This window comes from Lytechinus variegatus, chromosome 18, assembly GCF_018143015.1.
Source record: "Lytechinus variegatus isolate NC3 chromosome 18, Lvar_3.0, whole genome shotgun sequence".
Taxonomy (NCBI): Eukaryota; Metazoa; Echinodermata; class Echinoidea; order Temnopleuroida; family Toxopneustidae; genus Lytechinus; species Lytechinus variegatus.
This window is the reverse complement of record NC_054757.1, coordinates 23611819-23638154: the sequence shown is the minus strand read 5'-3', so window position 1 is coordinate 23638154 and position 26336 is coordinate 23611819. Positions and strand designations below refer to the sequence as shown.

The 26336-nt window shown below is 36.5% G+C and overlaps 1 protein-coding gene across 1 annotated transcript in view; it reads left to right on the top strand.

Annotated features, from left to right (window-relative positions):
- The first annotated feature begins 4351 nt into the window (after window positions 1-4351).
- Window positions 4352-26336, top strand: part of LOC121431540 (proto-oncogene tyrosine-protein kinase receptor Ret-like) — a 33254-nt gene continuing 11269 nt past the window's right edge. Inside the window, exons 1-11 of the mRNA XM_041629061.1 lie at window positions 4352-4597; window positions 6916-7149; window positions 7985-8211; window positions 11464-11623; window positions 12097-12299; window positions 17928-18168; window positions 18563-18583; window positions 19811-20029; window positions 20470-20643; window positions 21813-22102; window positions 22460-22607. Of these exons, the coding sequence (XP_041484995.1) occupies window positions 4381-4597; window positions 6916-7149; window positions 7985-8211; window positions 11464-11623; window positions 12097-12299; window positions 17928-18168; window positions 18563-18583; window positions 19811-20029; window positions 20470-20643; window positions 21813-22102; window positions 22460-22607 (2134 nt within the window). The 5' untranslated portion in view covers window positions 4352-4380. The remainder of the gene's footprint in view (window positions 4598-6915; window positions 7150-7984; window positions 8212-11463; window positions 11624-12096; window positions 12300-17927; window positions 18169-18562; window positions 18584-19810; window positions 20030-20469; window positions 20644-21812; window positions 22103-22459; window positions 22608-26336) is intronic.

Sequence of the window (26336 nt, the reverse complement as noted above, 5' to 3'; positions counted from 1 at the left end):
TTCATGAGTCCACTGTTTTTATTCATGAGTCCACTCTTCAAACAGTGGACTCATGAATAAAATAGCGTATCTAACCATGGTAACAGGCGTCAAATTGGCGCACTGTGACAAAAGCACGCATCAGCATTGGACATTTTTTTTATACACGCGCCCGATACGCGCTAAATTAAGCGTAATTTATACAGGAAATCTGCATAAACCATGGACTCAACCGTGGGTTTTCAAAACCACCTTTGTGAATTCGGGCCTATGGGTTGAGCCTCTATCTCATGTTCGATAAAATGCTAATCATTGTTCCATATTAGCAACGAGCAATAAACGAATTTGACTGCTATTTTTCTTTTTCATTCCTTTATGGGAAAGCTCCTTAGAGCTTGTCTATCTTTGAGTCGATTTCAATAAAATGTCCATACCTATATCTCAGCAGCCGCAGAACAATTTTGAGAGGGGACTGAACATGCTTTGTTTGATGGGAAATTTCAGGGGATTCACCTGAAATTTGGGGATGGACACAGGTAAATATTTTGACTAGCAAAAAAAGGTCATCAATCTATTTTTTTTTTTGGGGGGGGCTGACCACAAATATTTCAGGGGGTCCACGTGAATTTAAGGGGGACGCCGGAAACAAAATTGACAAGCAAGAAAAGGGTTATCAACTAAAAATTTAGGGAGGGGACCGTCCCCCACCTCAAATTTAGGGGGGCAGGTCCCCCCATCCCCCGCTTCCACCGCCTATGGAAAGAAGTGGGGGAGGGGCTGCAGCCCCAGCTTCCCACAGACTCTACGCTCCCTCCATCCGCATCCCTTTGAACAGAAACATTATACAGCAAATATCAAAGGGAAGATTCAAGCGTCTCATGAATCTCCTTGAATCCAGTAATTAATTTTTGATTGCCTATTTGGCCTTTACCTATTTAAATGCGTCACTGGCTGTGAACTGAGTGGTATATGCATGAAGTGGTCAATTGTCACCACGGGTTGTTAAGATCTTTGAGTGTTTGGTGTTCTTGATGAGTCTGAGTGCACAATGTATATGAATGTAAGGACGGCAAATTTATTAATTTCATTGCCCAACAGGGCTCAGGCCCGAATCTCAAAACTACAGAGTTTCAAAATGTAAAGCGAGAGAGAGAGGCGGGGGGGGGGCAGAGTATAACAATCCATACGGCATATTATATCACAGTCATGAATACAGACATGGGCGGAAATCCCAGGGGACAGGGGGCGCGTCCCCCGCCCCAAAATAATAGGGGGACACAATATAAAATGTCCCCCTACTATTTTCGGTCTTTTATGATGAAAAATACATCATTCAAAATCTAGATAAAACATGTATTTTGGTGGAAATTACCTTACATTTGGGGTGATAACATTTGTTTGCTTGTCACTTTTATTTTGGTCGTAATAACCTTACATTTGGGGTGATAACCTCTTTTTTTTCTTTTTTTTGCTTGTCAAATTTTCAAGCCTCTAGTCCCCCTACATTTGGGGAGAGATTTCCGCCCTTGAATACAAACCTACTAATTAGAATGAAGAATAGCGATATTAATACATACACTCTAAACAAAAATGAAGTGCTAATTTAGCTCTCAACTGCTTAAGAAGCGTATATAATGACTGCACTTCGTTGTGCTGATATTCTCGTTAAAATTTGAATTAGAGAAATCGGCACTCCGAAGTGCAGTCACTGTACATGCTCCATTTAATTAGCACTTCATTTTTACAGTGTGACCAGAAGTAGGCCCTACAGTCCAAAAAAAAGAAATTCATCCATGTTAACGAATCTTCGTCATCTAAGTCGTGCGAGTATCACCCAGTAATGGCTAGTGATGAAGAGTGTTTCTTTTTTATTTTACCCAGGAACAATGCGCAGGACGTAACAATGATTGGTAACAACCCCAGGGGTCCGTTGCAGAAAGAGTTGCGTTTAAACGCAAGTCAAAAAATCAATCGCAAGTCTCAAATGCGCGCTGTTGATTGGTTGAAAATCAAGTTTCGCATGATTTTTAGAGTTGCGATTGATTGTAACTCTTTCTGCAACGGGCCCCTAGAGTGATTGGAAATCAATAGATGAATTGAACTCCGAATTAATTCAGATCTCAAATATGATCCCTTTCCTTCTTGAGTATTGTCAATTCTATGTTCAGTTAACGAACCCTAGCTCTCGTATTCATGATCCAGCCTCCCTTGAAAGCATAAAATGTTTCTTCTTTTTTCGATTTCTTTCGTGATAAATTTCATTGGGAGAGGAGGGGTATAACAACTTTAATGAAATACATTGACTTGAATCGAATCCTCGCGATATAGAGTTTGATGAATTGAAGTTATTACAAAACGTCACTAGCAATTGCCAACATTTTGTTCAAAACAAGAAATACAAAATCATACAAAACAAAATCTACAATGAAAGGAATATAAGCAGATAAACAAAAACAAATGAGTATTTTTTTGTCAAAAGAAAAAAAATTGATGAAGAAAAAAGAAGCCACGGGGCAGTTGAAATAAAGAGTTGCGTTTAAACGCAAGTCCCGAATGCTCGCTTCTGATTGGTAAAAAATCAAGTTGCATATCATGTTAGAGTTACGATCGATTGCATCTCTTTCTGCAAAGGAACCCTGGTGGATGTTTCATAAAGCTGTTCGTAAGTTAAGAACGACTGGTGAACCTTTATTACGCTCTAAAGTATCACCAATGAACATTTAATGGTCAATATCATTTACCACAAGGAAGGATCACTAGTCGCTCTTAAAGTCACTCTTAACTTAAGAACAGCTTTATGAATCGCTCACCTAGGTTCCGTAATGAAATGGCCTATCAAGATCACCGTTGCATGCGCATTTTGCTCAGGATACTGACTAGAAACCAATCAGCATTGCTCTTTCAAATTATCGATCAATCGCTCAGCATGTGTGTTACATGACATTCTTCCTACTGAGATTTGGGATTAAGAATGACGTAGATGAAAAAAAAAACACCAGCAACTGGAATCTTCATTATCTTGTCTGACATAATTGTGACCAAGAGTGAAGTGCACTAAGATTTAAGACTCCCCTAAGGTCTCCACTTCACGGTCAAACAATTTTGAAATATTGTTGGGACGATGGACATAATACTCCCATGATAATTGGCGACGTCGAAAATATCTTACACTCACTGCACTGCCTTTTTAAATTTGACTTATTATGAGGATTACTTGACAAAGTATGGAGAGGGGAAGGTTGTAAGTGCGCTAGTATGTCGATGAAGAGATGCCAAAAAGGACGTACGAATGCGGTTCAAACTTGTTAAGTTGACTTTCATTTTCTTTCCTTCTCCTTCATCTCTTTCCATCTTTCTTCTTCTCTGTCATTTTCTCCCTATTAGACGCCATGGGGAAATAGCATGCAATGATTGGTACAGCTCTTCATGGGCAACCCTGTTGATTTAATGTTTTAATAGTTTTGATAGTAATGGATTTTATTGTGTCTTTAAAAAAATTTAATTTTTTTTTAATTAGAAATTTGAAAAAAATACTTCTACTATTTAATAATTAAGGAAGTCAAAATCATTCATTCTACAGCTGTATTGAATATATTGGTACTGGGGGATAACAATAAGCAACACCATGAAAAGGAGTAGTGGAATAAAGTATGATTCCTAGACAAAAAAATGGCTACAATTGTGAATTGCGTTGTATTACAATAATGTGATTATTTGCTCCTTACTTGGTTCAAAGATGAAACCATTCTTGAAAATACTTGAAACTATATACCAAAATGGTTAACGACTTTGTTGATTAGGTTACATCAAGATTTCCAGTTATTATAAACACTTTAGTTGCGGTGGCCACCTGTTTTTGACAGAATTTATGCAGGCGATGACACCAAATACTTAGACATTTACGAATCTGATTACATTTCTCTTGCGTTCGTTTTATTGGCATGCAAGCAGATGCAACCTTTTTTTTAATTTGATCCTTAATTTAGAGCCAAAGCTACGGTGATCTTGATTAGGAAATGTAAGGTTTATACTTCACTATAAAAAAAAGAAAATTGTGTAGGTGAAATCGGATTATGGTATATTAAATGCATCTATGGAATGCCAACCTGGACGATATTAGACCGCAAATGAAACGTATGCTCTCCATGTATAAATCAACGAATTGTTAAATTCACTGCGTCTGCATTTTCCTATAAGCCTATTTTCGTCCAGCTTAGCTATCCATATGGATGGCGTCAAGCTGGAGTGATAATGCTCTCATGAATTGGACACTTTAATATCTCTCTTAACACAAATATGATGTATGTTCAGAGATAATGCAGACGCTAGTATGATTTTTGTTTAAGTATCATTGTTTATCTTCATACAGGTTTTCAAGTGTACTTCCCGGCAAACCAATACATGTATACAGTTCCAGCTGATTTCCCTCTCAACCGGACAATAGCGCGGGTGTTGGCGTTAACTCGTCACGCGGTAAACGGTGTGCGCGCAGACATCAGATACAGCATCCGTCATGACCATCATCGAATCACGCGTGACGACGGAGTTGCCAATTTGGATAAAAACTTCAGGATCGATCCAAATACCGGGAGTTTTTCAATGATCAATAATATTACAGGTAAAACGAATATTAAGATATGTCGATTTTACCTATATTGCTAAAACAATAATTACGTAATTTCTATGGATAGGTCCTGTAGGATGCATGCTACCCTTCTTCTAAGGCTGCGTTTATGCGACCTCGACCCAGAATCATGATTTGAATCACAATTTGAATCATGATTCAAAACAGCAGCATGAATCACGATCCGACAGAATCAGCGTTTATACGACCATCTTTCTAACGCTGTTTCTCCCTGAATTCGGGCCGATCCAGTGCGCATCACAGTGCGCAGTTTGACCCAGGAAGTATAGGTCAACATTTTCGCACGTGTTTCTAACTTCACGTCGGCTGCTAGATTTTTGCTGCCGCCGGAGCTAACGAGCAAACGTTTGTGCAAGTGCAACGCTTACTCGGCTTCCGAAAAATAAATCTTTTACTTCCAGAATTCCGTGTATTGTACCTCATATTGTTTTTGATCGGGAACCAGAAGGGGTCATTATCCCCCCTCCCACCTCCCGATCGATTTTTCTTGTCTATGATGGTCCTGTACTGGGCACGAATTCTGTTAATTTTGTCTCGACAGGCGGTGCCACATCTCCGTTGAAATCCCTCCCTCGCAAGCGCCGCTGAAAGGGATCGTCTTATTTCCGCGCGGTAAGGGATGCTTGTGCTTCAGGCTGAGCCCAAAGCACAAGCAGAGCCCTGAGTTAATTCATCGTCGATCAGTCCAATTTGTGCCTTTGGAACTTGAAGAAATGATTGATGAAAACAATGAAATATACAAATGACGCTACAGTACAACCCCGGGGTACAATACACAGAATGATAATTCCTAAATGCTGGCAATACTGCTACACGAAAATTAACCTGCACGAAACACAGCGCGCGCCTTTGAGTCGAACCCGGAAGAAGCACGACACAATGACGTCATAGAATCATGATTCAAATCACGATATCGTTTATACGACCTTTTTCGTTCGTGATTCTACAGAAACGTCTTTCCAAACGCCCCTTTTTTCGTGTTCATGTTTGTGATTCTAATCATGATTATATTCAATTTCGACTAAACGCAATCGTGATTCTGCAGAATCGTGATTTGAATCATGATTCTAATCATGATTCTAGGGTAAAAAAGTGTCGAATAAACGCACCCAATGTCTTTTGAGGCTGTGAAAACAAAAACTTCATTTGATTCAGAAGTGGAGATTCTGCAAATGTATCTAAAAGAAGGGGGTTGCTTCATTTTGCTGATGTTTCAAATAAATAGTCTTAAAGAATGTAAAGATTGCTTCACAAATCATATGATTTTTCAAAGGTTCAATCATTTTGGAAGAAGCTTTCCTTTTATATAAAACATAGCCCTTCAAATGAGACTAAAATCATTTTTAATTGATAACCACAGTATCTAATTCTTTTTTCTATATTACAGGCTTTATCGTTACTTTGTTTACGTCTTTAGGGTTTTTTAGGTGTCTTATATTGTAAGTTTTTTTTTGTATAATATTTACTTTGTTCTTTTGGTGGCAGCACCAATAAAGCTTCTCTGCCTTCTAAGCTGTCTCGTTTCATATATTATTTATATTCATTATATATTTATATATATATATATCAATTGACAATATGTCTTAAAAAGGTTATTGGTAATCCTTGAACGGAATAAATCCATATAAATGAACGAATCAAAACTACACTACAGTACCATTATTTTGAATTTTGATTTTGAAGTCCATTAGAGAAACAAGTGTTGAAGGTGAATGAGTAGGGAATGTAAAATTTTCCGCTTCCACTTTTAATTCAATTTGAATTCAGAAATCTCTTTAAAAATATGTAAATCGCTTTCTTAGAACCGGAAAAAGAATATACATGTACAGTATGCTGTAACGTACGCCTGAAGTTCACCTTCACAGTAATGAAAATAATTCAAGAGGACCGAGTTTTTTTTTTTTATTCTTGGTCACGTACGTGGACATTAGATCGGTCTCAAGAAGTGAATGATTACATCCGTTTAATACTTACCTTAGACCTTAGCTCGTTGAGTCCACAATTTCCACGTTAATTCTGGTCTGTAAAAATTAACATACAAACACGCCCGCACAAACATCTCAATCATATGTAGACAATATACCTGGTGGGTGTTTCATAAAGCTGTTCGTAAGTTAAGAGCGACTTTAAGAACGACTGGTGATCGTAGATATATGCCAAAATGTTCATTAACGATGGTTTAGCGCGTAAGAAAGGATCACCAGTCGTTGTTAAAGTCGCTCTTAACTTACGAACAGCTTTATGGAACGGACCCCTGATGGATTAGTTTATTATTTATATGATTGTTGAAGGGAATGATATCAGGATACCAATCCGAGCCACTGGTCATCATTGCGGTAGGGTTAGTGAGGGAAGCACATGGATTCGTCTTAAGGTGCGTCACAAGGTCCCATCGTGCATGTGTAAGATCAGTTCTGCCTTGCACGTCCACGAGTCGCAGTTCCCAACGCAATCCATTGCATTTTTACATCAATCTGTTGGTAGCCTTGATGGTGCTGAAACAACGAGATTCGATATCGTATCAGGTGGGTAAGCATGAACCCGGCTCTCTCTCTCTTTTTTAATTCTTATTTGCTGAAAACACACAATGTGCAGAATATGCAAAGTGTGAAACACAGTATGAAATTCTCTTTTTTATTATGAAAAAAAGGTAATGCTGAGTATTGTAACAGTTAAAATCGCATCCACACAGATTCCACATTGTGATACACTGTGATTACACACTGAACCCCCTCCCACACACACATACACACACTTTTTTTTCTAAAACCATGTACATACACGTAAAAATTACCATCTGATGGTGATTTTTTGCATGTTCACCCCCCCCCCACATGTCAACATTGTCAACGCTTGTGTGAGTCCAATATTTCCTTTATTTGATTGGGTTTCTTACGAGGCAACGGGGGAGTCACAAAAAAATGATGGCATTCAACAAGGATCTATTCTGGGTTCTTTGTATTTTGTTTTGAAAGTTACTTATGCATGTGTTTTAATACTTGCCTGCTTTGCGGGTTTGGACTATAAGATTAGGATAATGAAACAATACATAAAGCGTTTTTATCCCCTTTACAAATAACTAGAATACTCATATCTTACGGTAGTTGTCAATTGAGAAATTTAGTCATCTTATAATGTTTGAAATGATACATTTCTAAATTACTTAAAACCAAACTGAAACGCACTGTCAAAGTCTTTAAAAAAATGAAGATGAAATGTTGATAAACATGCTTGACACTGCGTCTGTGTGGTCATTGTAGACAGGTGGTGTCCACTTCATAATTTTCATTGCTTTTAATAATATTTTATCCCTTATTGACGTTATATTTTTAATTGTCAAATTGAATAACCTAATTTCAGCACATCCAAGCAGCATTTTCCACATCAACAACACATCGGGAGAAATAAGCATACAAACGTTCACCTTGATCCACACGAACCAAACAACGGGCCATATCACGGTAAGGTGTCAGAGGTTCAGTGAAAATGGAGAAATCCTGAAAGGGAATACTCAGAATATAACACTTAACATCGATGCTTCCTACAACACGACGGTTCAAGAGAGATTGATGTATAAAAGAATCAAGGTTTGTACTCGTGCATCATGGTTTAAAGTAAATAAATATCAACGTTGCTGTGTGTATGTTGAGTGTACGGTGCATGCATGTGTTATTCGTACGGTGTGTATGCGTTAGGGAGGGTGTTCGTATGTGGGTGAGGGTGCGTTTGTGTGTGTGTGTTCTTGGGGGCATGTGTTTATGTGTGTATATAAATGTGATAATATCTGAATAAAGGCTTTTAAAAAAGCGAAAAAAGTGTGTAGGTCTTGTGCAGAAGTGAGTGTTTCGGGGATGAAGAGAGAAAATTTTATTCATGGGCAAATATAACAGACTTTTATTTCATATTGATCTATTTATCCTATAATCATTCAGTCAATTAGGTAAAGGGAATGCATGGGAATTGTATTTTGACTTAGAAATTGATATGTAGTTTCGTTTCATATTATGAATATTCAAGTTTCCTGGACTACGATATCAATCATTGAACATATAAGCCATTTCAGTAATTTCTGTTCACAAGTCTGTTTCGAAACTACTTTGATGATAGTTTTATAATGTTTGATTTCACTACTGACTTAGATGTCAAATCGTGGTAAAAGGGTGAGTTGCTTAATAGTGATATTGTAGAAATGAAAGTAACAATGTTGTGCTCCACGTGGTGCTTCCTTGGCGTTCATTACATTGATCTCTTGTGTACATGTATGTCATCAGCAAAAAGCTACAGGATGAAAATACAGATAATCCACAAATTCATATTGTATACAAAAGGCTTTTAAAGCCTTTTAAATGTAATATGAATAGGAGGGGACACAACAGACTTCCCTGCGGGTAACCACATTTTATACCTTATGAAATGGAAAAAGTGTCTATAAGATATACGAATTACGTGAGATAGGTTATTCATGAACCACTCCAGCGCATTTCCACGTACGACCACCACAATAAAAAGTCTTTTTTTTATTTTTTTAATAAAGAACCACTGATCTATGGCACATTTTGCTACCCATCCTCAACCACAGGTAGACTAGGTGTTTTACGGGGGAAGATTAGGGGAGTGTGTCCTTGAAATCTTCTACATACCCATAAGAACAAAACTTTGAAGTAATACATCGTCTTTTATTGCATCGAATGTCTTGGATAATATACCAACCATTTTCATCAGAAGATAACAGAGCATGAACGATACGCTGCATTTTCCTCTAAAACTGATGAGGGTTGTTAGATTAATGCATGCTATTATTGCAGGGGTTACCATAGTTACAAAGTAATGCTATGCAAAAGCGTGGAGAATATTAAGGTGTGTGATATATATATATACGTTGCAAATAAAATCAGTACAAGAAAGTCTCCTTTCAATTATAATAGTTGTATTGACATGAACCGTTCGTTGATGTTCAGCGATATGTTATGTTCCCTTTCCCTTTGTCTCAACCCACCCCCCCCCCTCCCCCATAACAGTACTGAGACAGTCTGTTCAGTTGATATTCATTCCATGGTAGGTTGTATGACATGTTCACAGATCGCTGTAATAAATGATCGTATATATCTATATATATATATACATATAATACGAAAATCGAATTCTGAAAATGACTTCGGATCAAAGCTATAATTGTGAATGTCTATATATCCGCATGGTTTCTACATGGTATAGAATCAATATCATGATGATGATACCTGTTAATAAGCATGATGTGCTAATTGTGGATATCATATAATAATAAAACCCCTTGCACATGCAATAAAGTGTACATGAGTGAAAACGGTTTATTTCAAGAATGAAAATTGATTGATTTTATTTCTCATTTCACATTAGACAAGAGTATACAACATTTTAAATTTTGTATCACTTTAATTCAATATTCATAAAGGATCAGATGACATATAAAATAGAACGATTACATAGTATTTTACAAACACAATTAACAAAGAAAGTAAAAGTAGCCCAGGTCCTGGCTTATTACTGCCGAGGCAGGACATACAATACAGAACATAATACAAGAGAGAAAAGAGAACAGAATAATATATCATTACATAGCAAAGATCTTGGTTGCGATTAATATCGTATATACAAAGATAATAAGCACATAACAAAACAATAATAATGCAATGCAATGGAAATAAATAAAAACAAAATGCAATATCCCTTTAACAAAATGATAATTTAGAGGAATGCAGGAGACCGCCATCGAGAGCGATTAAGCTTGATAATGATGGTGGTCTTGTAAAAAAAGTAGATGTAGTTCTTCATAGATCAAGTGGGTGCAATGCAGGTGCTGGTGCAGTCGAGAGCAGTTGATGTTTCAATTTGAAGAGTGTGATGCATAAGATGTTTAATGTATTGCTAAGATTAGCTTTCAGGAAGTATAATGTGGAGCGTTATGTAATATCTGGGAAATACAAAGTTTAGGTTGACTAAATTCATTTCTGAAAGATTGTTTGCAGTATTCATACGTGCAAAGCGATTACAGGTTTGTTGTTCGATTCGATTTTTCTGCGATTCATGTGACGCTTTTTTTTAAAGGTCAAGTCTACCTCAGAAAAATGTTGATTTAAATCAATAAAGAAAATCAGACAAGCACAATGCTGAAAATTTCATCAAGATCCGATGTAAAATAAGAAAGTTATGACATTTCAAAGTTTCGCTTATTTTCAACAAAATAGTTATATGAACGAGCCAGTTCCATCCAAATGGGAGAGTCGGTGATGTCACTCACTTTTTCTTTTGTTTTTTATTGTTTGAATTATACAATATTTCAATTTTTACGAATTTGACGATTAGGACCTCCTTGCCTGAAGCACAAAATGTTAAAATAATGGAATTCCACGTGTTCAGGGAGGTATGAAACTTCATTTCACATGACAATGACAAGAAAATAAAAATATTTCATATTTCAAATAATAAAATACAAAAGAAATAGTGAGTGAGTTATGTCATCAACTCTCTCATTTTGGATGTAACTGGCTCGTCCATATAACTATTTTGTTGAAAATAAGCGATACTTTAAAATGCCATAACTTTCTTATTTTACATCCGATTTTGATGAAATTTTCAATGTTATGCTTGTTGAATTTTTCTCTTTTTATTCAAATCAAGTTTTTGTTGGGGTGGACTTGTCCTTTAAATAACATCTCAGAGGCATGGAAATATCACAGACATTGATATAGTAAGCGGATATTTGATGTGCCAAACAATACCACTTTAGCCATCCACATTAATATATATCCTAATGTAATGATGAAATATTGGAACGAATTGTGTGTATTGAATTTCCCTAGGGAGATGAAGTATTCAATTACACAGTGCCTCAGCACCAGTACCGCCCATGGATGAGACACGCAGAAGTTTCCTTGCTCGGCGGTGAGGTGGCTAGAGAAACATTCGGGGTCAAAAGAGTGATACCAACTGGACAAGATGCGCTAGGAAATGCTGCTGTAGGTGAGTCACTCAAAATGGTCATATCATGGTTCAACTGTTGAAATGTCATTACTTGAAGATAATTTGATTTCACATAAGCTGCATTACGTAAAATACCATGAACAGCAATGCTATGCTGAATATACCTACCCACCCTTTAAGAACTTCGTTGTGCGATGTAATATTTTTTTTTGTTTAAGACGGTATCCATCATTGAGGATCAATGTCCCTTTAAACTGGATGGATTGGGCATTGGCGAATGCTGAAAACATGACCATTCGTTCTACGCATTAAAAATTGTATGAAGATGTGGGGGCCCCTTTATCAAAGGATAGACTTTGTTAACATGGCAACTGCCATGGTAACGGCCCAGCAACCGATCACACTCAAGGTTACCATAGTTGTAGCATTTTTTTAAAACGGGCCTTATAGATATATTTAATATTATATTTTACCAGTTATCATTTCCATAATTCATTCTTATATCGTCGCAGTGATATATTTATTACGAAGTATTCTCCGGGATCTCTCTGGCCCCGTTGCGCTCATCGTTCGGATTAACGAGTACGGGTGTGGTCGACGTGGCAATGAAACCATTAGAGGTGGACGAACACTGGACATCGCTTTTAATGTCACAATCTGGCCAATGGTCAATTACGAGAGCATCGTGTATAGTAACATCACGGCGGGAAGTCCGGTAAGACGCCCTTTTTATTACAGGCAGGTAGAATTATTCTATTGAATCACAGTGGCGTACAGATCTTGCCCCTCAGTGTTAAGGAAAAAGAGAATGGTAAAATATGATACTATTTTTGAAATATTATGACAAAATCTATTACAAAATTGAATTTTTGTAATAAGAATGTCGAAATTTATGCTTGCTCGATTTGCTCGTTCGCATTAATTTTTTTTCCCAATACGCCATATCTGGCCCTCTCAAAATCTCTGGCTCAAAAGCCACTGGTTAATATTTTAATGACAGAATGAAATGAAAATGAAAAAGCAGTTGCAAAATTTATCATCAATGAAAATTCGAAAAGAACAGTAAGTATATATATATATATATTACTTTACACTATATACGATATATAGTGTTAAGAAATAAACGTTCTTTGGCTTAAACAGTCTCATTGCAGATTTTTGTTTCAAAGTTGATATAAAAGGGGAATTCTCATCAATAAATCCATTGGTGCTGGTAGAAGATAAGTATGAATTAAACCACCTTTATCAAACTAATAACTTGGAATTTTTGACAGTTCAAAACAGTTGATATATCTCTTTAAAAGTCTATTTGCATTGTATATAAGATAAATATTCTTGCTTCATTTTGATTTGAGATTTTATTCATAATTATACCAGCAATGTGACGAAATTTGCGACGTTGTACATCGGACACTACAGATTGAGAAAATGTACATTAATGTAACAATCTTTATGCATTATTCTTCTATCTACAATCGGAAGAAAATGCTTAATAAGACATTACCGTTTGGCTACTTCTCTCACGACAGAAAGTGCCATTTCTGCCTTCTAAATGACTTTGAAACATTTAGACTGTAAGAGTGTCATTAGGGTTTCTACCTACTTCACAGAATGCTTATGGCGCATGACATCTAGATCCAAAGTGGCCCACATTTTATGTCACAAATAAAATGGATACATACAAGTGAAAGGTATCCTTAAGAGGCTTTGTCAAGTTGCACAGCGGGATTTTGTATGATCATCCTTTCACGTTATCAATAATTCAATGACTCTCATTTCCATTGTACATTGTGCATCGGATTTTTTATCAGGAGTACTTTTACTCGTCGTAGTATTTAATTATTCAATATCTACAATGACCACTGCTTTCAACACAGAAGGATTATCTAACCTGCCGTTAGGCCTACTCCAGAAAACTTTTTTTTTCAACAGTAGCCATAATGGTACTTATATAAACCATGGATTGTGTCTTTCTTTTTACTAGGATGGTAAATGACCTACTTTGTTTATGACCCATGTCTATTCATCTGTCTTTCGAAATAGTAATAAAATAGAATCAATAATTTACAAACCGATACCCTTTTAAGAATTTGATCAATAGAGAACGGTTCCGATCTGTATTTCTTCGGCTACCCCCAAAGCATGTTAGAAGCTCCATTTCAAAGATAATTCGATCTTCCAAAGTTTGAAAGAAGACCTACTTTTGATTTTTATTCTTAAGAAAACAAAATACTGATTATCTAGACGTAGATGTGGTGTATAGTTACTTACAAATAATCAATGTCATGTTTGAATAAATACTAGTATATTGCCAATGATTTTCAAGATCATGTTACCATTTTCTTTCATATTGAAGCAATCAAAGTTCTAAGATAACGACGTGGGACTGTCCACAATTTAAATACAATATGTAATAAAATTGTATACTTAATATCATTATGCTGAAAAAATTGCCATTCATAAAAAAAGTACCTGCAAAAATAGGTTTTTATCAAGATAAACTCGCTCATGGAATGTAATTTGTTGAGATAACGAACACATACTTTTTGATATAAACAAAACAGGAAATTTCATTCCATGTATACCACGAAATTCCAGAGTACAATAGAAATACAAAATGGATAGGGTAAATAGCAAGAAAGTTAGAAGACAAAAACCATCAACAGATATAACACATGCAGAAGGAAGTGTATTGTTTGATATTATTTTTCATTTTGATAGCGAATAAGGGTATAACACCATATACTGATAAGATTAATAACAATGATAACAATGGTCCGTGATACATTTTACACCTCCGTATTTCCTATACACGTACCTCCGATAAAAATCCGAGCTGGTATATGTCTAGATTCCGACAGTTCGAAGTTATTCTGGAGCGGAAGCGATATCACCCACAACTCAAATTTCGACCACTCCGTTTTGTAATTAATGTTGTTTTTTCCTAACTGCACCATTGACGTGATCGAACGCACGCCAATTATAGATGGTAATCTTGCATTCAACGTTTTCCTTAGTTCTCATCGAACTCAGACCATGGTTAATGCTGCAGTCACACGAATGAAACCGATTCCAAACCGATTAAAAAGCTATTACATTATTTCAAATGGCTCTATCATCGGTCGGTTTGGAATCGGTTTCGGTTACAGTCACACCAACGAAACCGACTCCAAACCGATTAAAAAGCTATTACATTATTTCAAATGGCTCTATCATCGGTCGGTTTGGAATCGGTTTCGGTTACAGTCACACCAACGAAACCGACTCCAAACCGATTAAAAAGCTATTACATTATTTCGAATGGCTCTATCATCGGTCGGTTTGGAGTCGGTTTCGGTTAAAGTCACACCAACGAAACCGACTCCGAACCGATCAAAGCTATTACATTATTTCAAATGGCTCTATCGTCGGTCAGTTTGGAGTCGGTTTCGGTTAAAGTCACACCAACGAAACCGACAGCGGACAGATCAAAGTTATTACGTTATTCCTAATGAAATATACCATCGGTCGGGTTGAAGTCTCTTTCACTGTTGTGACTCTAAAAACTCATTGTATAACATAAGAAGGCATATCAAACTTAAACCAGGCTGAAAGTTATACAACCAAAACATCTTTCCCAGAACTAGCCAAACTATTTACATGACGATTGATGCATTGTAGCTTGTCGAATGGCTCTATCATCGGTCGGTTTGGAGTCGATTTCGGTTAAAGTAACACCAACGAAACCGACTCCGAACCGATCAAAGCTATTACATTATTTCGAATGGCTCTATCGTCGGTCGGTTTGGAGTCGGTTTCGGTTACAGTCACACCAACGAAACCGACTCCAAACCGATCAAAGCTATTACGTTATTTCGGATGGCATTATCATCGGTCGGTTTGGAGTCGGTTTCGGTTACAATAATGCCAACGAAACCGACTCCGAACCGATCAAAGTTATTACGTTATTCCTAATGAAATATACCATCGGTCGTGTTGAAGTCTCTTTCACTGTTGTGACTCTAAAAACTCATTGTATAACATAAGAAGGCGTATCAAACTTAAACCAGGCTGAAAGCTATACAACCAAAGCACTATCTTTCCCAGAACTAGCCAACCTATTTACATGATGCATTGTAGCATGTCTCCAAGCGCTTTACAGATATGTGATATTCATGTTATATGATCATGACTACTTGGGGACCATTCCCGTCCGAACTATAAGGCAATGGCAAGAAATATATTATTTAGAGTGACCCAGATAACCTATGGATCAGCCCAAATATAATAGGTGCGATCATTTCCTGCCATTAATAAAAACATCGTAATATGGTTGCGTCACCAAACGCACACTTTCCTTTTTTCTCTCTCTCTCTTTTGTGTAATTCTTTATGTTTGATGACTATAATGATAATAATAATAATACCATAAATAATGACGATAACATTAAGCACAATAATCACCGTTGGTGGCGGAGATGGGCAGACTATCACTGCGGAGCTGAGGAAAGATATCGATTACTTCCGGCTCTCCGATTATCATTTTTAAATCATTCTTCATGTTCTTCATGTTCTTATGACTCTATGGTTCGAAGTAATCAGTGAAACATGAAACTCACCGAGGTTGATGACTGATGGGAGAACAGCACTTTATCACGTGATTGACTTTTGACCAATCCTATAGCAAGATTTTTTCGGATGTGGAATATGATTCTTTATCACTTCAAAAATCATGGATATAGTTCCATTCCTTTAGAAACCCATCCCGGAATCGAATACCAATAAAATTTCAATGGCATTGATTGCAGTCAAATATGATACAGAGGGCTTAAACCAGTATACGATAGTTGGTGGTTGTCATGATGATGATGATATTGAAACCTTTAGGTATGAGACCTACTTCAATGGGATTCACGATCACAATGTGTAGTCGTAATCGCCTTCACCATGACCACCGCCGTGATCTCTATCGTCAACACCAACATCCTCATTTACATGATTGTAATCGATAATGGATAGGATCAATGGCATACATGGAAAACCTCGTCAGAAGGGGCAAAAATGTTCCCATTTGAGTCACACATTGTCGGACACTGACTAAAAAATGGTCAAATATAAAAAGGAAGAGGTCAAAACATCATTGTGATTATATCATTGGATTTTTTTCAAAACAGCCCTGTAAAAAAATTATGTAAACTCCAAAGTTAACAAAAAGAATTATTACGTTTATATTGGACAACATTAAAAAAAACCTCTTGGCCGTTTTTGTGAAAAAATGATAGTTTTAGTTTGCCGAAGCCTCGGTTGTTGTTTTCCAGACAGTTCAAATCTCCGGGGAAACCTCAACAAACCGCTAGCCGTGAAATACAACCACGAAATGTTGTATAGCAAGCGATGCGTGCGTGATTTATCTCCGATTTTGGTCATCTGTTGAAGAGAAAGCTTTCTTTCTTTTAATTGAAATGGAAAACTTCAAGATGCACGCGGGCCCCTTCCTGAGCATTAATATACAAAACAACCGTAGAAGAAGGACGAATGTGAAGGGGTTCATGAAAATCAAGTTGTTTTTTCACTCTTTAGTGCAAAAAATCTCAGGGCAAAATGGTTTCCTTCTTGATTTACATTCCAATCGTTTATTGGATTACCCTAGATAAAACTAAAAAAAAGGACAACTCTGATTTCCCGTATATTTTGCATCTTTTGCCGCATTCGTGTCCGGTTTTGAGTTTCTCCTCGTTAAATACATTCCAATACAATATAAAACAAGCTCTTAAAGGTACCTTAATACTTTGCATGAAAATATTCATGCAGTTTTCATGCATTGTATAAAGATGCATCCCTTAGAATGAAATGTGATTCCGGAAACAAGACCACCTAGTACTTGATGTGATGTTGTAGCCTTCGTTGAATAAAATGGAAAGGCTGTCGCTATAAGAAATCTCAACTGAATTCATTTACTTCCATTCATCCATCCACAAAATCATTATTATTCGCGTTGTCTTGTTATGGTTGTTATGATGCAACTCTGCCTTCAATCAATACTTCTGTTGTCATCATGTTCCTATCGTATTCAATTTACGGCCTATGAAATAGTTACATGGATCCTAATCAAATGATTGGCTTAAATCTGTCATGTGATCAGTCATTTATTTTTACCATTGAACAGATTTTTGCTAATGACTGGTCACTGGTACTAATAACCTGTTTCATTGACCGGACATGGTTTTGACATGATAGTTGATTATGATCTATCTTCTAAAATCTATAATGCACATGGTTATTATTATTTATTTCGTTTTCATTTAGAATATTACAAGCAGTACGTTGTAATGATCTGTTATTTCCTTCCACTCCTGGTTTTGAAGATTGCAGACCTTTCAAGTTTAGTCTTGGCGTTGAAACGCCCTCTACCAGCGGTCAACGGTGAATACTGGCACTCTATCTTTGAGATGGAAGAAACAATGGAAATTGTTTACGTCACAAACAGGACTGCCTTGAAAATTATTGCACCCCGCGTTATCACTCTGTATGTTGAGTACGGATCTGTGGGGGATATTCTCGATGCTGGAATCATCATTAATCTGACTATCACTATACAAAAGACAGGTCGGTTTTCAATTTTCATTTTAAAATAATTCCCTAGGTTTTAATGTTACTCTGATAACCACGTTAATTCTATGTTGCTCTAACAATCAAATATTATTACAAACGAGTTGGCAAAACACAACAAGAGCAATTCACTCAAAATATGAGATATATTAATGAATGCATATTCGATGAAAAGTTGATGTTTTTTTCTTGAAATAAATCAGCATAATTGCATATTAAGGACGAGAGTAGTGTTTGATTCTTTTTAAGCAATGAGTGAATTCAAAATGATCATTTGGAAGATGACAAGGAATGCATTTGTTTTCTTTATTCATGAAGTAATATGAATAGTGCTAAAACCAATGCAATGATTATCTTCCTACCGATGACACATTTCTCTTTTTAATTTCAGAATTACAAAGTTGTAGGCTTGGTAAGTAATATCCATGTTTATTCCTTCTTATTGTTAAATTGTTAATATGCTTCGAAACTGATGTTAACGAAATAACTTTGACATCAATTTGGCAATAACTTTAGTACTCGACCGATTGTATCATGTCACTTATATACTTTTCTTGTGTCTGTAATGGCTGTTGTTAACTTTTATCTAAAACAAAATGAAAATAAATGAAATGAAAAGTGAAGTATCCTTCTCTTGTCATTGACTTCAATTTCTGAGAAAAAAAATCAATCCGTGAATCATGCATGAGTTAGCGTGCTGCCGCTTTGTAAACGGTCACATGGGTCATTTCACAGTCCATCATCATGAAAATAAATGGGAATAATAGCCTTTTGCTTTAAAGATAAATTCCAGTTTTGGTAACGATCTCAAAATGACTTTTTACAGAATATAATATAATGACCACCCAAGTGTCTGTTTGTATGAATAAAAAATATGTGCCAAAGGATTCTGGAAGAAATTGTGTAATTGCTGAGAAATGAACAAAATAAGAGTGGATTCGGTCACTTCCGTCGGGTCTTCATCACTGATCTCTCATCAGTCGGGTCTTTATCCCAGCAATAATAATACACTGTCCCACGTGTGCCTATCTGTGTTGGTGATCTTCAGTGTGAACATTTTTCAGCGTAGATTTCAAGATTTTACAAAGTTCAGTTTATATAACTGTACCAGATCTAGGTCCTCGATGATATTCTGACAATTATGCCTGGTTTTACAGACTTTCTCATCAAATCAGTCTTTACTGCAACTACTGGTATTTCTCTTTAACGTGCTCACTCATTGACTTTGTTATTAGCTTTCATCTGTTCTAAAGCATATCCAGATATTTTTTTTTCATTTTCTTGAAAATTCTCCCTTTGTTTTTTTTCTTCATTTTTGGACTTAAAATGTCAAAAGTCATGAAAGTTGGACTCTGTTAAAATTAACACTTCAAACCAGAAATTAAGAACTGCTTAAAGTGCAAAGGATGTTTCAAAATTAATGTTTCATAACTAGATAATAACGCCTTTAGAAATATATACATGTATATATTTTTAAAACATTAACTTTAAGGCATGATGTTTAAAAAATAGAACGGAAAATAAACATTAAAACAGATTTTCATCGTGCATGTCTTAAAGGATAGTTTCATAGACTTATTATGAGACAGGCATCATTTTGACTGTATTTTTTACCATTATCTCATTGACTTTCAAAAAGTTGACAGTTGTTCCCGCTTGCGTAATCGTGCCGATTGTTTGACCCACTGTGGTGCGGGTTCAATACACGACCATTGTTCATGGAGAGCCGATGGATTGAGAAGAGCCATGTCCACAGTGTATGCAACATGTACACCTAATATCAACACCTGTCCTGATAACAGATGCGATCCATTGGAAATGGAACATCGAAATGATATATGCCCTCAAGACTGTACATGTGAGTATATGGATGTCTGATTTACTTATGCATTATTTGTTTTATGTTAGATATTCCCTGCTGGTGAGAACAGAGGGCCCCACAGTGTGTTCCACACTGCGAGGACGGTGTGAAAATAAACTTCACATTGTACAAAAAATGTTAAAATTGAACATAAATCTCATATCTCACATGCATAGCATAGTCAACTTTGCGAAAAGCAAAGCATTGTGTACATTCTGTGAATGGATAAACTGTAACGTACATAGTAGGCCTATATAATTATAGTCATTGGTAATAGTCATTTTAGTTTATTCACCAATGATCAATTAGAAGGCATGTTTCTGATATCAGTTGCTGTCTTGTGTGGATCTTTTAACAAAGTAAGACAACATGAGACTTTCAGTGCCGATTTTTGCTTTTCTATCATTGAGCACTGGACCTTCTCTTCTTTTTTTTAGTGCGAACGAGCGGTTTTCGTAGACCACTCAACAGGAGCCTACCAGGTATCCAGGTAGCCATTGGACCATGCTGGTGTGACGCTGGAGGAAGATGTACATGTATGGGAGCTGATGCAAGACAACCGCATCCCGATCCAAAACCAGGACCTACTCTTCCTATTGTCAGGTTTCCAAGTAAGACAATAGCATTGAACTCTTAAGAGATACTGTATCATACTGTCCGAGACTATGGCCCAAGTTACACTTACGTTGAAAAATGGACTGAGGCCGGCCCAAAGCAGCGGCTGCGGAACAGATTTCAAAGGGGGGGGGGCTGACCATGCACAAAATCACAATCATATGGTAGTTTTAACGTTTTTGTGCACGGTTTTTTTGTTTAAGTTTTTTTTTTGTTTAAGGCTACTTAACCACTGAACTAGAACATGTAGAAATAGTTAATGATAACGAATAATAGAAAATATTGGCGTGAAAAGACAGGCGACTCTTGTCATGAATCTGGGAGCGGTGTGAGACTTCTTTCAAATGTTTTCAATGCGAGTGTATCACCACACCTTTGCAGGCTTGAAGCCGGCGTTCGACATGTCCGAGGCAGCCTCGAACCCGACGCATGTGCATTTCGCGATTATGAGTTGTCGAAATTGGCTTTGTATTGTACTGACACGGACGATGGGCCATGAAGGAAGGAAAACGATCCTAGGGCATGTTGCAAGAAAATATGTGTACTGTAATGAGATGGACGATGGCCTAAGCTTGAAAGAGGCCTGACGAATTTGGGAGTGACAGAGATGAAATATCTACGAGTAATGTCATATTCCTTTACGTGATTACTATACCACTTTATATTCAAATCGACCAGAGTATGCACAGTGTATTACCATGAAAGAAAGACAAAGGTCGTGAAGTGTACCATATAAAACACAAGTTATATTCTGGCAGACTTGTTAATGTTGTAGGAGTAACTAGCTCCAGATATGGAGGGATAAAGGGGGAAAAGTTTAAAATCAAGTAAGTTCTCGAAAAAAAAAAGAGTAAAACCTGAAGAAAATTTAAGAGGATGATTAACTTTGATAAAAACCAAAGCTCGGTTTCCAACGAACTGTCGATAAAAAAGACGATGCATTTGCATCTGTTAAACATTGATCATGTTGGTCAGGCTTTTTCTTTTCATTTGGTCAAAATAACCTTCAAACATTCAAATGTGAAGGATGCTTTTAATGTAATTGATACAAAAATTACCACGAAATGAACTTCACATTTTAGTAGTGTTTTTTATGTTTGTTTGTTTTTAGGTTGCACTTTGTAAAATTATTATCCCTTTCATTTTATACTATGTTCTGAAACAGTTACTACTACCACAGAACCGGTCGAAATACACCCAGATCCAGAAGATGAGATGTGTGGTCCCGAATGCTACCTCGGAGTCTCTGCAGGAGTGTTTCTGACTATCCTTGTTACAACCATCCTGGCGATACGAAAGAGAAGAGAGAGACTCCACCAGCGTCGGGCCTATACTTCCAGTATCTTCAAGCCACCGCTTGATGCCCCAAGCACGGCGCGTGGTAGCATGGTCCTGACTGACTATGCGGACGAAATAACTTCAGGAAGGTCTTTTGGATTCAGAAGCAGATTTGAAGTACGTGTCGACGGATCTCAATTTGGATCATCCATTTATTCTTGATAATAATAATGATAATAATTATTTCGCTTTTTATATAACACTATTAACGAAAAGACGTCTTTGTTGAAGCTCAGGCAATCCACATGTGATCTATAAATTTGAAAATGTGATTGCAGGAATGCTGCAGTTATGGCTTTGATAGAATCCTGGACAACTTAATAACTACGTTTATAATTAAAAAGTTTTTCCAGTTTTAAATGTCCGCCTGCTAAAATTGTCTTTAAATTTAAATGTGAATCAGCATGTGTTCCCGGGACAATTTTACAATAACATTTCCCTCTATTCATTTTTTATTTCTAATTTTCATTTCAGCACGACTCTAAATGGGAGTTTCCTCGGGACAAGTTATTATTGGAGGATGAGCTTGGTGAAGGTCACTTCGGTAGGGTGGTGCGAGCGCAAGCACTAAGCATACGAGGTCATACAGGTTATACTACGGTGGCTGTCAAGATGTTAAAAAGTAAGATTTGGGTGGAAATAAATGAAACGTACCTACCAGTGTTGTAGTGCCTTGATGCTCGGCCTTGGCCTTAAGGCGCCTTAAGGCCTATTTTTCAAAGCCTTGGCCTTGAACATTTAAGCCTTGGCCTTGAGGATTTTGAGCCTTGAAATTTCAAGGCATTTTCAAGGCATTTTCAAGGCTTTTTCAAGGCATTTTGTATTTTGTAATTTCATTTGTTTTATATAAGTAATTATAAATGTTTCAATTGTTCTGTATATCTAATGACACTAAATACTACACCAGTCAGCAGTAGCAGTAGCAGCAGCAGCAGCAGTACATGTAGCAGTGCCATCAATTGCAATTATCATCACATAAATATGTAACAAGGAGAAGTGATGAAAAATTAATATTATTTATTGGTAATATGATGTAATCATGACAATATCAATAATAATGATAATAATTAGGATTAGGATTATAGTCAGTGGCGTAACTACAGGGGGGGCATGGGGACATGTGCCTCCCCCCAATCGGCTGACTAAAAAAAAAGAGAAAAAAAGGGAGAAAGGAAAAGAAACGTAGTGGGAAAGACATTATTGTTCATTATAATGTTATAATTATGTTATGTAACATTACAAAAGAAACATTTTTTTCATATAAATGAAACATAATTTGCTCAGGGCTTATGTCATCATTGTTCCTGGTGCTCCCGTTGTCTGTTTACCGAGATATACATGTATAATCCTGTTATACTAAAACCTCCCATTTTCAAGTCAATATACACCAAACTACCAAATACATTTCCTCGCACTTTGAGTTATTGTTTTACATGTACAATTATAGTATGCTTCTTTTTCATGAATAGTGATTGTCCCATTTTAAGGTCTTAATATAAAACATTTCTTGTCCGTGCTTACGTTCGCAGTAGTGGATTTGTGAAATATGTCTGCTCTCCATCAATTCCTAGAATGAGTCCTTGAAATGTCCCTTTTTCTGTTTTCTGATCTGAATATCAAAAATTTTCAGCTCGCGCTTTGCGCTCGCATCATTTGGTTAGTGAACTACGTAAGGTCTTCTTCAATTCCTACAAACAAGCCTTAAAATGCCCCTCTTCAGGTCTGAATTTCCCAAATTTTCAGCTCGCGCTTCGCGCTCGCAAGATTTGATTAGTGAGATGGGTATGTTGATCATGATTACAAGTGCTTTATGTGCATGTTTAGATGTAATTCTAACAAAATCAGCAAGCGCTTATTGGCACTCGTATTAGATGACTATGGTGAGATGTGCATAATCTTAATAGACTCCTAAAATATAGTCCTTAAAATCTTCCTGTTTGGGGTCAATATTTACAAAAATTTCAGTTCGCGCTTCGCGCTCGCATTATTTAGCGAGACAGGTACGTATCATGATTACAAAAGATAGATTGTAATGTCCCTTTTTAGTTTTGAATATTATTTGACTAGTGAAATACATATCCGTTTATTGGCACCGTCCTTAAAATATCTCTATTAAGTCAGTATACCTGGCAACTGGGCGCGCTTCGCACGCTCACTAGGCGATTCCAAATTTTTGCTGGTGACCCACGGTACACCACTGATTGGGCCTATAGTGATTTTATGACAGGAATAATTCTGACAGATCTGACTGCAATTTTGACAACAATTTTCATACTTTAAAAATAGCTTACTCTAAAGAATGATAACAAGGTTGATTTCTATTCCATTAGGTTTTCCTTGTATTATTTTCTTTGACCAACAAGAATGTTTTAAGTCTTAATGATATTCTGAAAAGATTCGGTAAACTTAAACACAAACTTCAATTTTGTCATTTCCAAATGGGCTATGGCATCAATGGCATGATGAGCCAAAAAAATTGAGGGGCCAAGCATGGCATACAGAGCAAAATTTTAGGTTCCAAAATCAACAAATTTTGGATTGTGCTCGCATGAATTATTGTTAAGTAAAGTTCGCATTCAATTTACCAAAAAAAATGCTTAGAATGTCCAGTTTTCAGGTCGGAATATTACAAATTTTTGAGCTCGCGCTTTGCGCTCGCATTATTTGATTGGTGAGTTATGTATCCTATTTATGAGTCACTAAATGCAGTCCAGAACAGCTTCCTTTTCTGGTCAGTAAAAATTTCAGCTCGTGTTAATTTGTGTAGTAAGATGCACACCTTTTTCATGATTACAAAAACAGCTCGAAATATTTAAATTTCATTTCTTATTACATCTTATTACAACATCTCGCAAGGATGCCCTTTTAACAGTGATTAGCACCATAATTGACCCAAAATCGAGTTTTACAACTTCAAAATTGATTTTTTTTTCAAAACCGCTTGCTCGCTATGCTTTCTATAGCGGAAAATTAAAGCCTAAATCAAAATATCTGTCTTATCAATTAGAAATCACTTAAAAAAGCTTTGCTGAACTTAATTTCCACAAAACACACAACTTCTTCACACAGTTGATAATCTCATTTTGAAAATATCTGTTTGCACGAAAATTCTCATTTTGACTTATACTGTAAGTGCATTTTTGGCTTTGACCTCCCCCCCCAAAAAAAAAATACATTCTGCCTCCCCTGTCCCAGGGAGAGGAGAAAGACATATGTTGAGAATGGGCATGCCAGGATCAGATCACCTTGGTAATAATAATTATTGCAATGTGAATCGCCTAGAAAAATAATTAAATGCACAAAGGTAACTATATATTTATTTTAATATTATGTCTAAATCTAAATGATCTATCATGAAATTTTCGTTTTCAATGTACAAGGGTCAAAAATTTTGCTCGCTCACACCTTTTATACATTTGGTCCTGTGTGTCATGTCTGCCGCCTAAGCATTATTGTCTAATTGTTCCATATATTGTTCCAATTGAAATGCCTTGGCCTTGGCCTTGAGGTTTTCAGGCCTTGGCCTTGTCCTTGGATTGCCATGCCTTGGCCTCAGCCTTGGGTATTGAAGCCTTGGCCTTGGAGGTTTGAGCCTTGACTACAACACTGGTACCTACATGTACTACAATTAATAGTTGCATGATTTTGATGACAATGATAATGATGAAATTTATGACGATAACAACGATGATGGTGGTGGTGGTGGTGGTGGTGATGATGATTATATTAATACTGATGATGATGATGATGATTAATTTTGTTGTTGATGATGATGATGATATTGCTGCTGATGATGATGATGATAATGATGATATTGATGATGATAATATTGAGGAGGAGGAGGATAATGATGATGATGATTATGATGATGATGATTGGAATAATGATGATCATGGTGACGATGCTTACAATGAAACTTCTGGCTATGAAAAGACAATTATATTCTGTTATATTAACACTAACGTCTACCATTCTCATTAGAATGTATAAACTGCACTTAGTAGTCGTGTTTTAATCTAACGAAGAGCTTTAGCTTGTCAAATGATATCGCATACCGAGCCAATTCTCCAGGTTCCCTTTGAATATTATAACATAATATATAAAGCAAGAGAGCACCAGGGGCATACTTAAGATATTAATGCTAGACGGTGAGGATGAAATGGGTATCCATCCGCCATTCCAAATGAGGTAAAGTTCTATAACGCAATCAACTTTGACTTTTCAGTTAAATTTAACTCTTTGCGAAAAGGCTCCCATAAATGAAATATATCCTGCATTCATTAAGGTCGGATTGGCGCCACGAGGGGGCAGGGGCGACTACCCCTATGATTTTAACATGTAAAACAGACAA